The 14,233-nt window shown below is 39.0% G+C and overlaps 1 protein-coding gene across 1 annotated transcript; it reads right to left on the reverse strand.

Annotated features, from left to right (window-relative positions):
• Nucleotides 1-7,336: 7,336 nt before the first annotated feature.
• Nucleotides 7,337-7,574, reverse strand: LOC104547916 (ras-related protein Rap-2a; the record flags this gene model as incomplete). The annotated part of the gene is made up of 1 exon (XM_010193787.1): nucleotides 7,337-7,574. A coding segment is annotated over one exon (238 nt), but the record flags the coding sequence as incomplete, so codon positions are not given.
• Nucleotides 7,575-14,233: the final 6,659 nt, after the last annotated feature.

A 14,233-nucleotide genomic window follows, 5' to 3' on the forward strand; every position in this document is an offset into this window, starting at 1 on the left:
CATTCAAACCAAGTCCTCTACCATTGGTGTTAATGAAGTCCGCCTCTGACTCTGCTTCTAGAGGACTTTGCTGTCAGCAAAGCTGATTACTGCTTCTTGAACAAGATGCATTAAATCTACAGTTGGAAATCCTCCCTGCTCAACAGTCTCCTCCTACTCCTTCTCACTCAGTTTCTCAGCTCCTACCTAGTGTGTGTATATATATCTACACATATATATATATGCCCAAGCACTGTGCCTTGGACTCAGCAGTTACTGTATACGAAACTACAAAGGGCCTAAAACATATCCAGTGGCAGATGAAGAGTTTGGATGTAGATTTCTGTCCCTCTTCACACTAGGTAAACAATTTTTTCAGAGGGGCTCATAACTTGGCCAAGTTTAGATCCATGTCCTGAGAGTGTGGTTTTTTAAGGGCAATTTCCCAGTGGTTCAAACCAGAAAGGTGCTAAGTCATAACAGAATGTTTTTGAGAATTTAGCAGATGCAGAATGATGCATCTTCCCTTGTTTTGTCCTTAGAAACAGCTGAACCATTAACAAACAAGCAAACAAACAAACAACCACCCCCAAAGCTGGGACAGATAGACCACCCTGAGAAAACTGGAGCTATTCTAGGTAGTTTGGGAAGCAATACAAAATCCCAATCACCTTGTCTCATATTGGAAAGTGACCTTTATTGAGTTTGATGATCTATTCTGTCTGCAAGAACAGAGGGTGAATAGTAAAAAGAAGCAAAAGAGCTGTAAAGTATATTCAGAGATGGAGGATGGAAGCATGTTTTCTTTTTCTAAACTGAGTTGTACAGCTGGAAATCTAAGGTGCCATGTCTCAAGTATCTGGGGATGACATTTAGGGATCACATATTTTGGTTATTAAACCATACAAGGATTCTAAAAGAAGAAAAAAATCCAAGTATTCAGAATCTTTCCCTTCAACATCTCAAGAAGCAGCTTTATACTTCTTTCAACTAGAAGAAATGTCTTGTAGAAGGCTACTCTAAAGATCCAGTTCTCCGATTTACCAACTAACTTTAGCTAGTGAGTGTTTCTGTGTAGGAAGACTCTTAACTCTTGGTGTGTGATAAATACTCTATTTCTCCCACTCAACATAACACTGAGAGTCTACCTACCTATCTTCCTTGAACAATCTTTCAGTTTTATATTTCCACCTCTTTACCTAGATCCATCCCCATTCCCCTCCACTCCACCACCTCACTTTTCCTTTCTTTGGTGAGATTCCTATGTGTCTGCCTGACCTTGCAAATGCTCCTTAGAAGGGCAGGCAGGCGTGTTAACCACTTGCCTACATATGCGATCACTGCACCGTGAAAAGTTTGAAATAAATTCTCAGTGCTCCCCAAACTGTTTAATATTCCAGTCAAACCAAAACGTGCGAGCTTTAAAGTACACAGCAAAACAGTTCCAGCAGAGTGGGATGAAGATTTGCTGTTAGCGACTCCAGTATCGCATGGTGCCTGGTTCACAGCAACATTGCTTTTCCTTCCACCCACTTGCAATCCAGCTCGAAAATGCAGCCCACGGTCTGAGCGTCGGTGTGGGCTCTGCCTGGTTCGTGCCTCGGAGACAGAGCCAGGGCAATGCCAGCTCCTGCTTCCGAGCTGGGTTGGCTTTGCTGGGCAAATAGGTGCAAAAATCTAATACAGTTTGGACAGATACAACTCTGAGTAGTCAGGTGGTCCAACCATTGAGATAGTGCTTCTATGGACACTTTTCAAGTAAAAGTGCCATCTGAAAACATTAAAAGACCACATGGTGAGGGTAATTATAAGAGCTGAGGCAAAAAAATAAAGACATTTAAAATGTTACAGTACCTTGATTACTTTTTTGTTTCAGCCAAAGCCCAAACAAGTAAGAACCAGACTCAAAATCCAGATATATTCACACAGGCATTAACTGACATTCCTAAGAAAGGTGAGAAACCTGCAGCTCAAAATGTCTGCAAATTCAGTGATTGCAATTGGCACAGAAAAACAGAAAAGCTCTTTATGCAGGTTTTGTGGCAGACTGGGAATTATGTATAATAAGACAACTGACTAGGGCACTAGTGCATCCAAACAGAGCCACCAGAAACTGGACATTTATGTTTGCTAGAAGAGAATGATCAAGTTGGTTCCTGCAAAAGGAAGACACGACTTCTGACATAGAGCATACGCTTATATGAACCAGACAGAGCAATAAAAACAGTTGTCAACAATTTCAGAATAATTCTTCCTGCTCTCAGAAGGAGGATGAAATTTCCATGGAGAAGCAAGCACAAGGCAGCAGGTAAACAGCAAGGGAGAGAAAGCTACTGAAGGTAACTTGGCATAGAAGATGTACTCCAGTGACTCCACGGTCAGGTAACAGAAGTTGTGATCCAGTAAGACTGATACCTGTGGAAGACTGGCAAGATACTTATCTCCAAGCAAAATAGCTTTATAAAGCTTTCTTAAGAGAGTTAATGAGTTTCCTGCAGTAGCCACAATATAAAGGGGGGGGGAGGAGCAGAGAAAGCATTTGTTAAGATTATAGTATTCAAAGCTTTTTAGTTGTTCAGTTATTTGAAAAGAGCACATCACACCCTAGTATTTTTTGAACTGTTCAGAACAGCCCAGTGAACTCCTGTTGTCCCTGCATAGGTATTCTTAGGTACAACAAAAGGATATTACTAAATTAATGGGACTGCAAGAAGCCATCAACAAAAGTTCCCCTGGAACTGGTTTACAGAATGAATGGGCAAATCAAAACCATACAATTAGCAGCCTTCTATATTATCCATAGGACCAGGAGTTTTTAAGCTATGCCAGCCTCTTGTTCTTTATGGCATACATGACATGAAAACAAGCAACCACCAAGCACCCATCATTACTGAAAACACAGTATTTTAGTGATAGTGGCCTGACTAAAATGTAACTGCTGATCAGTGTCAATTAGCTAGAATAATCCTGTTAACATTAGCTCAACTGTTCATTTAGAAATCTCTGCCACGCTAATTGTATTTGAAGCTCTTTCTAACACCAACTCCTTTTGTATAGTGCTGAAAGCCTCGAAAACTCCCATCAATTGAACAGCTGATACAACAAACAATCCTCTTTTTAACCCTTTGCAACTTCAGTGTTATAAAAGTAGTTCTGCGTATTAACTCTATCATATATTGACCAAGGTCACACATAATTGTGTTATATTTTACAGCAAGTACTATTTTCTTGCCACAACAAGAACTATATCTTAATTAAATACTGAGTCTTACTGATTGCTGTCAACACATAGCTCTTTAAGAAAAGTAAACTAAAAACCCCTTTGCTATGGTTCTTTATCAAGCTTATAATTTAAATCACAACATGCCTCCACCCGTAAAAATTAAAGTATATTTCCTTTTTAATTATTGCTATTTAATTTGTACCAGAAGAGCATTTTGGCAAGAAATACTTAGCTAAACCACAAATAGCTGTCACTGCTGTTTCAAGTTACTGGGTAGCCCTCGTCAGCTTTAGATGAACTTTTTGCTCAAATCAAAACGGAAAATACAGAAAACACAAGGGAGATTTCATTAAATAAATTTATTTGTTAAAATAATTTAACTCCAAATACAACTGCTGAGTTTGCATTGAGTTCTATGTACAATTCTTGTTTTATTTGAAACATCAAGGTTTAAACAACTGACATTGTTACAAAACAAACTGTTGCCCCATTTTAAGTTGCCAGTTGTATTAGAGCTCAACAATTAACTGTGAAATACATTAATTCACCCCTAGGAAACTCCAAATCAATAGCGTTAAGCCTGATTCCAGAACACACTTCAGTCTTTCTTCAAACCCTGATCAAGAATTAACAGGTGCACAACAATGCAGATAAAAGCCTCCTGCAGTTGTCAAACATTTGCTTTTGTTGCGGAGTTTCACAATTAAAGCCTAACCAGTGCTTTGACGGCACACTGGTAAAAATAAAATAAAATAAAACAAAAAACATGCACAGAACCCCCCAACCAAATGGCTGACATCTTTAGGCAACATTCTATACAGGAAAGCAAATACCAGTAGTTTTCCCACAGAAAAGTAATGGCAACTGTAGCACTGGGGTTAGGGAGAGGCTAGAACCAGAACAAAAAATGTCACCAAAATTTTTCCGATGCTCTGAAGGGGCGGGCGGGGGGACGGACACAATAGGAAAACAAAACAAAACATAACAAAACCCAATGTAATTATGTTTAATACTCTTGATCTGATTCTGGTTTGTTTGCTTTGACTAGTTTTTGCGTGTATTTTTCAGGGGAAGAGGAAACAGTTGCTCTCACTATCATAGCTTAAAAGAATAAAAGTTGCAACGTTTTTTAAAAAAACCAAAACAACAAAACTGGAGAAGTGCTGTCTTTGTAGAAAAGTACAAAGCTCCACAAGAACAGCCAAAGGAAAAGTGGGTCTTTGGAACAAATCATAATATTTTAAGGCATGTTATAAGAAACTTTCCAATACTAGAGTTGGTAATCCTACCAGGGTACAAATGAAACAGTGACCCAAGACCAATGACTCCCGCAGGGTGGCTACGCAGCTGCCGCGGGGCTCACTCACCTCCCTTTCTGCTGCCCCTACAATTTGAGAAATCTCTGTCGAGTGCAACTGTCATTGATTCAAGCTCCACTATCTTCACATTAGTGGAAATACAAATAGTGCATAACTACTTCCTCAGAACTATACAATGAAAAACAACACTTACGCTTTACCCCCCGCCACGTTGTGTGGTAGCTTACGTGCAGCCTAAGGTTTTGAAAATGTAAGAGTGTAATGAAGAAACAAGACTGGGAGATATTTTCATTAATATTTGCTGTTAAAAAATCTTACTGTGCAATTTTTCCTATATTAAAAGCCCCCTTGTTTTACATCATGAACTTCATGTTAGGCTGTTCTTGCTGAACTCAATGCCATTTTGTTGGTCGATGAACAATCTGTGAGGTAAGATTTTAACATTTCTTTAACTAATATTGCATAACATGCACATCCAACTCGGTTTCAAATTTGAGGCTGTTTGTTTGGTTTGATTTTTCTTTTTGAGCACTTACACAGTGGATCTCACACTGACAAGCTGTTTCACAGATAGGCTGTGCTGCTCAATAAACCGTTTCCCAATCTAGATATTTGAAATATTGAAAGAACATTAATTCAACATCCCACATCTTGCTTAAGCATGGTGGCTGACACAGCGGGTGGGCGGGGGTTAAGAGAACATTCATACCATCTAGTTTAGGCATATAAATTGTGTGACTCGGAGGACCAAAGTGAAAAGCCTAAGTTTGCTATATAGTCAAATGGAAAGAGGTAGGTGCCTCTAGGAGGGCAATTCAGAGCACCCAAAATGGGCATTCAGATGCCAGAAATAAATGGTGTGTGCCTATCTCCCTAAGAGAACGAAGTACAGTAACAAAAGCTCTGCAAAGTAGATGGGAAACGGGCTACGTTTACGTTCTAGTAAGGCTTAATGTTCTGCAACATCTAATGCCCTTTGAGACACTGGTTGTGAAAGGTCTTGAAAGATTAAGGGCAGAGATGGCCAGTTCTCTTCCATTCGCATGGTTTCCTTTAGTCACCATCCACCGAACTATAATTCGAAACGTTAAGAATATTTATGTATGAAAATCTGCAAAGCGTTTTGTACTCAAGTTTCATTTGTAGCAGATGAGAGCATTTTTAGGAAGTTCTGCAGATGGAGGCAAAACTCTCGAACCTAACTCCAATTACAGCATTTCTAAGGGCCATGTACACACACACATACACGCTCACCACACACACACCCAGCACCCCTGTTTTCACTCATTTAAACACAAGGAACTACACTGTTACTGCACAAGATTGAAAAACTAATAAACGCATGGTGTTATTTAGACCACAGGCTCAGTGACTGTATTTTTATGGCCAATTTTACCTACAAAAGATCCAGCTCAAGACAGTCTCTCCAGCATTTAAAATCTAAACATTGTGATTGAAAAACTTGTCTATACTTTGATTGTAAGACTTCGGAATAGGTATTTCTGTGCCATTAGTCATGCAAATGATAAATACTTCACTGCTATGAAACTAGCAAGTCAGAGCTCGAGCATCCTTCCAAAGTAAAATATTTGCTCCCACCATTTAACACTCTAATAATTGGAGCAAGCTTTGAATAGTGTGTCAGGCAATTAAAGAGCCATTCCCACACTCACCTAAGGAATTACAACCATAACTATTTCACCTCTGAACCAAATGATTTCACATGGTTATTCAATTTAAGTTTTCAACATTAAAGCTATCAAATGGCAAACTTGATTTTTCAAAGGTTAGTTAGGGATCACACCAGAGAACGTAGCCCTTAAAGGCAAGAAAAACTGTTGTCTTTAACAAACTTAAAAATGCAGGATGTTTGTACTGTCCCACGAGGTTTCTGCACAAGGGAACATATGGATGCAACATGGCTTAATTTTCCTTACAAGATGGTACTAGTTAATCTATTAAAGTGTTCCTTGTTAGTAAGGCTCAGCAAATTTTTTTCATCACAGTTGCTTCCTCCTGGTTCAGTAAAGTGATAAATAAAGATGCTTCCTGCTTTGTAAACAGAGGGTTTGTTTGGCTTTTTGCAGACCAAAACCTGAAGCGATCCTCCATTTTTGAGCAGCAAAACAAAAGATTTAAAACATTCCAATGCCAGACTGCTTCTTCATCAGTCATTCGATTTCAGATCTTGCCTCATTTTCACACACTGATGCAACGTTTTCCATTTCAAGATGTGGGATAAAGTGTAGAAATAATAGCATCGATTTTGAAAAAATTCCAAACTATATAGGTCTCTGGTAGCCTCTTGCTCTAACACTGTCAGAAGTTCTGGTGAAATCAACATATTTGACTGAACAAACTTGGCCACAAGTGATAGCGCACGTCCTGAAGCACGGTAACAGACACTGAAAGACTTGGTTCTCCTTTTGCGCTCATGCTCGTTGTGAATGGTCTTCAGACATATCCTCTCCACTGCTTTTGTTTCCCATTTCCAAGTTTTCCAACTCCTTCAGAGACAGCTGCTGTTGTTGTCCGACGTGAAAACTCACACACACGTGACTGAAACGACCCTGTAGATCAACTGGCTATGCCATAAAATCGCAGGTGCTCAAAGGGAAAACCGGGTGAGATGTGGTCATTTAACCCAATTATATTCAGAGTCAGTGATTGACTTTCAATGCTCAGCTCTGAGTTCATGTTGCTACTTCACGACAGATGCATTTCAAGTGACCCACAAACCAGGAAGTGAAGTAGACAGTTTTACCACCTTACAAAATTTCTGCAAATGAAGTCCAGGTTAGGTCATTTTTTAATGCTATTGTATATTACATGCAGAACAGCATGGATCATCTTTGTCTGGCTGTGCTGCATAGTTCATTTGTCTAACAATTTCTGCAAAGAGCTCATCCACCATTGTTTTACTTTTAGCAGAGGTCTCCATAAAGGGGCAGCCCCATTCTTCAGCTAAGGCTCTGCCTTCACTTGATGATACTTCTCGCTCACTTTCCAGGTCCACTTTATTACCAACCAGAATTACTGGCACCTTCTCATACCTACAGTTTAAAAAAATAAAAACAAAACCAGCAATAATTATATTTATAAACTGGCAACATTATAAATGTAAACATCTATTTGCAAACAGTGCTAACCCAAAAGGGAAGAGACATTTGGATGATCTTAAAATTTCAAGTTGAAAAAAATGCTTTGCATAGTTTGCATTCTAGCAATTTGTTGTGCTTCTCTTTCCCCCCAGAGCTTTCTTAAGAGTTCTAGGGAAAGCTTTGTTCTCCAAATTTTCTTTCCCACCAGGAAATCTGCCAGAAATATTTCCACACTACGAAAAATAGGAACGTAATAATATTTTCTATGTTGACAACCTCAGTTAGGGTGTAAGAACAGGATGGAGGTCCAGCCCTCCTTTCAACATTACATCCTCCTTCTGCTTGAATAGGTGTCATGTTGTATTTCCTGCTTGTGATAAGGAGGATGTATCATTCTCCCTTTCAAATGTACATTTACCTTTGGTTAGTAAACATGAAACCCCCGGATTAGCAATAAAAGGGAGAAAACCAAAGTGCCAAGAAATTAATTTGAAATTTCAGGAAATGTAGTGCACTTCAAGTACTGTATACACAAAAAAAGCACTGTTATATAAAAACATTTATTAGCTAATACAGAATAGGCATCTGTCCCTTGCAGCATTCACATCGTTATGCCAGTTAAATACGCTGAAAATTTAAAAAAAAAAAGTTCCAGGCAATACTATCACAGTTCTGCTTCATAATCAACTTGGACAGCACAATAGATCACATAAGCTACGAAGGAATTTATTGCTTCGCACCTCCTTGTGAGGGGAGCTTTGCCAGTTGTGGTTTTTTTCTTTTTAAGTTAAAATGCCTGTCTTTTTTTTTTTTTCTCCCATCCTCACATGCATAAACCCCTTCTTCAGACATGGAACTAAAGAACTGTTCAGTCACGTTTTAAATTCACATATTTGCCATAACAGAGAAGAAAATACTGGGCCTATTTCCAAAATGCTCTTACATGGGTTTTCTCAAGAAAGCAAAAAGGACTGAGAGAAAAACTGATTATGGCTTTTAGCACTTAAACCAGACAAAGATCTAAGAGAAACAAGACCGTTCCCTCCTAATTTAAACATGATTTTCTACTTTGTATTAGCTTAGTAGTACAACTTTGAGTCAAGTCACTTGAGTAAGACCAAGTTGTAGACAGGCAAGAGTCATAGCTGACACCTGCAGCAGCTGAAGGTGTCACTGTCCTTAAACCACTTTTTACTTCTCCTTCATCCCTCCTGCTCAACCTCCCTGCCTCCCAGGCAGGGCAGCAGAGCAGAGCTGGTGCATGAGCCCCAGCTGGTTGAGGGAGGCATCCAGCAGCTTGGCCAAACCCTACCAGCCACGGTGAAACTCAGCTGTCAAGACTCTGCACTGGAACAAGGAAAAATATGTGTTCTTGTTCGCTCTGCTGCAGGGATGGTCAGAGTTAGAAAGGATAAAAGGGCAGTCACTTCTCAAACCACCTCAGCAAGTCTCACCACCACAACACTACCAAAAATTGGTCCAACTATGTAATGAGATGAAGCTGTAATTTTAAACTTCGTTATGTCTCTTAGCTCACTCTGGGAATATAATTTAAACCAGAGTCTAGGGCTGTGGTTAATAATTGTAAGCCTTCCTCTCACTTTTTCACCATTTCTCCCATCCTTGTTTGCCATCTGAAGAGACACAATCCATTTCTTTATCTGTGGATGTACAGCATTTAGCACAATGGTACCTTTGGAACTCTTGCAAGAGCTAAGCTGCCATTAATTAAGTTCCAAAATACACACAAGCATCTTGAAATCTGTCCTCCCGCGTTTAAACACATGATAGCATAGTCTTTAATTACATAAGATGGATGGCATTCAACAGACAGCAATTCAATATTTCCTTTTATCTTTATTGTTCAGATGCACGTGTGCTATTGTATTTGCCGTACAGCACTAAAAACTCTTCAGTGAAAGCGGAAGCAGGTATATCTTCACTGCATTTATTGGCATCTGAGGGCCCCAAACTTTCCCCTCGCCATCCCCAGCTCCTCCAGGTATTCTGTCTGTTCTCAATTTTACCAGTGGGGGAAAAAATAAAGAAACTCAAAGCAGTCACTTGAGAAGCACTCAGTGAAGAAGCAGATGAGCCAGAATTAAAACACAAGATCACCTCTCTTCTTGTTCTGCAAGATCACTCCAGCTCATAGAGAAATGTATGAGGAACCCCCACACTTTTTGCAGACTTATAGACAGTTCCACTGCAATATTTAAGTGCTTAAAAAGGTTTAGGAACCCTGGAAAAGCTGGGCAACTAAGTATCTGTGAGTCTGTTTACCATGAGTACTCAGCACCTGGGAAATGGAGCAGCAGAAATACTGAAGTTTCATACTGAAAAACAAAGAGGAACCGATGGGCTGACAGGATAGATGTGAACAGTCTAATTTAATTTATTTGCACAGGACCATCTAGGAACCACGAGGTGGAACAGATAGAAGCCCTTTGCTGTATTGCTTTTTCCTGCTTTTGCCTCTTGCGTTTAACCTATTCACTATCTACCTTCACCACTTAAAATGAGATGGGAATCCTGCACTCAATAGACATATTCACCTTATAACCCAGATTCAGCCAATAACCACTTTACAGCATTAAATCGTGTAAGAAAATGTTTCTGCAAAACTTTCATTATGTCAACTTACCAAATATCTCCTCAAAGGGCAAAAATAAAGTTGCTCTATCAAAATACATCCCTGTATTACCTCATTTTTGAGTAGTCAACCTTACAGAGAAAATAATCTTTATATAAGTATATTCTGTATGAATTTATACTTATGCCTGGCAATAATATATATAAAACCTGCCTATAATATATACACAAGCATATATATAATCACATAATTTGTCTTTCTACATAGAAAAGTCAGTATCCGTTATCTAGAATAATGGAGATTGGAATATGGCAAATAATTGGAAGACAGTTCATGGGTACTGAGCAGAAGACTGGCTCCAGTATGGGCTTAGAAGCTCCAGTTCAGCATCAGTCCTGCCAGACCCAAGCTGAGTATGGGAGAACCAGACCAGATGTCTGATGAAATTTGAAGGGAAGAACATCATCTCTTCCTCACTGGCTTTGAATTCTGAATTTCAGTGACTCAAGAGGAAACCGGCTTCTTTACAAAGGCAAGAGAGAGCTACCTTGCAATGCCCAAGCAGCAATGAAGAACTCTTCCATACAACCTCAAAAATCAAACCCAGGAATTCATAAATCCTTCCACAAGCTTCAAATAGGATCTAACCTACTCATGGATACTATTAGCAGAGCTAAAGAGGCTAAAATCTCACCACCTATACTAGAGTCCTGAAAAGCTTCACCCATCACAGGATGCATGAGAGGGCAGCTCAGCCCAGTATGGGAGCTGGGCAGAGGTCCTGCCTTTCCTGCAGCCCACCTCCCCTGCCTGTCCCCTTACCACTGAGGAAGTGGCACAGTTCTGTTCCTCATTCCTGGAGCAGGAAAATTCAAGTTCCTCAGCACTGCTGAAAAGCTTTGAGCAACACCGATCATTCCTAATGAAAAGCGTGAGGGTCACCTGAAAATGAGAACTGCTGCCACCTTCCTCAGTATTGGTGCAGCACGGTATGGATTCTAGAGCAAACATCAGAACAGAGCCTGTAAGAAAGATACTCAAATGCAGCACAGGAAAGCTTGACTTCTCAAGACCTCTTCAGGAATGAATTTTTGCAAGACCAATTACACGTGTTTGCAGAACACGTTTAAAGAACAAGGTACCTGACCCTGTTTAAATTATCTCCCTATCTTAGGCTCCAATACAACAGACACTGAGCAATGGCAGCTCCTGAAAAGATAACACAACTGCCGACATTTATAGCCCCATGAAAGACACTGGTGCAGAGTCAAATACCATCGTATCGAGGATATCGCTAGTGGCAAGATACAGTTGTTGCTCCATAAAAGGCAAGCAGCATGCATTTCCCAGCTCCAGATAGCTATTCAATGCTAAAACCCACCCTGTTATCCATCTTTAACAAGCTTCTGGGACCAACAGACCACAGAAAATCCCTTGGGTGTCTTCCTGAGGATGGCACCATGGCCACGTGGTATCAATAAATACACAGACTTTAAATGTTTTATGTGCCCCAGCTATGCACCACTGACCACACAGCATTACATGCCACCCGGCGGTAAATAGTTTCCATATTTTATCTTACCTCATGTGGCACATATCATCCACATTTCTATTTAGATTAATATGTATACTTTTGAATAACAGCCTAAAACACTTAGAAAGCCTCAAGATTATTGGTATGTAAATGATCTTCAGAGATTTCTACCTCTCATTTTTTTCTACCTCCAATCTTATTCAGGAAGAGAAAAACATGGGCAGTATCTGACATCACATATGAAACTCATTTGCAAGGCACTTTTCACATTTCTGGTTAGAACTGTCATTGGATAAAGATAAAAACAATGTGCAGTGAAAACAAAATAAAAATGAAGACTAAAAAATGTGAGAATTAAAAAGATAGGTACACCAAGGCTAATAAACTGATCCAATTCCCTTGAACTATGATAGAGATTGCCCAGTAACCCTAAGCTGGGAGTGGGAAGGGGGAGAAAAGAACTGTACCAGTTCAGAAGACATTCAAAAGTTCATATGGGTTCCTGCTTTCTGATTTCTCATTTTGGAAATGTTGCATCTTTTCTGGAATTTTTGCCTGAGCTCCATATCAGAGCCAAATATGTTCAACCAAAATGCAGAAACTTTCTGTATAATGAAAGCAAACTGAAAGAAAAAAAAAAGTGTATTCTTAAAGAGTAGTTCTTACAACTGAATTAAGTCCTGCTTGAGTTTATGGAAAGATGTAAGATTTCTAGGTTTACATGTTAAATACTGGGACCACTGAAATGTAAAGGTATCTATCCATGATAAGTATTTCTAATCATAAAAGGAGTTTCTAGTACTAGACCATCTTTATGATCTTCTACATACAGGTTGTATTCTCCTCTTTTTTTCCTTTTTTCTTTTTATTTTTAATGCATTTCTGGCATTTTGGACAGTATTTCAAAAAGGAAAGTAATTTAAGGGACAAAGATATTAGAGACGATGATGCAAATAACATCAGAAGGTCAATTATTGTTTGTTTTAAGACTTACAGAAAAAATTGTGGTAAGAATTCAGCCAAAATACACAGTAAAAGAATTCTGGGCAATATGAAAAAGTATCAAAACCAACAGTTCAATCTATTAAATTGTTTAAAAATGTATACATAAACATTACTAACATTATTTTCTAATATGACTTGCAAACTTTGACTGCCTGCAGTAAAATCTGTCATCACTTGAGCTAGAAATTTCCTCATACCTGTATACATGTACAGAATGTATCAGAAGATAGATATGTAAATGTAAAAATAAATAGGGTCCTGCAAAGTTTGAGCACTTTGTTCTCTAATGGAAGTTATCACAGCATCTCAGGTAAATCCATACAGAACAGCTGTATAACCCTCACCATTCTGATGCAAACAAGTAATTCCAGTTTACCAATTAATTGCATTTAATATTCAGTTTTGTAAGCTATATTGTGCAAGGATTTAATTACTTAAGCAACAACTCCCAACTAAAAAAAGAATCTTAAAATCATTTTTATAAATGAGTAGATTTTTAAAGAGCTTATTGGAAGTCCCACTGTAATTAGGTGGCTGAGTCATGAATTACTTTGCTATAAAGAACAGCGTATGGCCTAATTGCAGGACTGGGGATCTCACATTTTATTCTAGGCTTTGGCATGACGTCCTTATATAGCCTTTGGGAAACAAACTCTTCAGATGGATAGACTGAGGTATATAAAGTCAGGATAATTGTACTTACTCATAGGACAGCAAATGAAATAATAATTGTAAAACATCTCAAAGAATAATATTAGAGTAATAAATAACCATCACACCATATCACTTTTGAGGAGGCTTCAGAAACTGTCACTGTTCTTGCACATGAAACTTTCTAGAAACAATCACCTCAACTTAAATAAAATACTTCACAGCCAATTCTGCTCTGTGGTTGTTACAGCCAGTTTACACTTTCCAGTTTGGTTGCAAGGTCTAGGAAAAGTCTTAACCAATGCCAGTTTTGCTGAAATTGTTTGGCAGGCTCACCCTTGGTACTGCGCGTGTAAGTAATTAGAGGAAATAGTTCTCTTCCAAGCAAAAGCCCAAGAAACAACAACAACAATCCCCAATGTAATGAAGCACTATATATATATATTTGATTCCCAACTGCTACTACAAGCAGTTTTGAACCAAAGCACCTGAACACATTATTACTAGGCAGCTTACAGCTGAGACCTTCCCAGGGACACGAAAGGCAGATGGTACTATCTGATACACATACTCAAGGGCCACCTAGTAAACCTACATTCCTTTGCTGCAACAGAGGCAACGGGATGATGCATGAAGGGCACTAAAGAACTTTCCAGGTTATTTCCAATAACTTCAGAGAGAAATTCTTATCTATAGGGGATTTTCCCCACCTACGATCTCATGGAGCAACTATAACAATGATAAACTCCTTCCACAGGTTACTGCAGATAAAGTCTATCTTCAGTTCTGTCACCCTCATTAGTGGTAAACCAGCAAGTATACCTGAAA

This window comes from Mesitornis unicolor, unplaced genomic scaffold (genome assembly GCF_000695765.1).
Source record: "Mesitornis unicolor isolate BGI_N332 unplaced genomic scaffold, ASM69576v1 scaffold3991, whole genome shotgun sequence".
In the NCBI taxonomy this organism is placed as follows: domain Eukaryota; kingdom Metazoa; phylum Chordata; class Aves; order Mesitornithiformes; family Mesitornithidae; genus Mesitornis; species Mesitornis unicolor.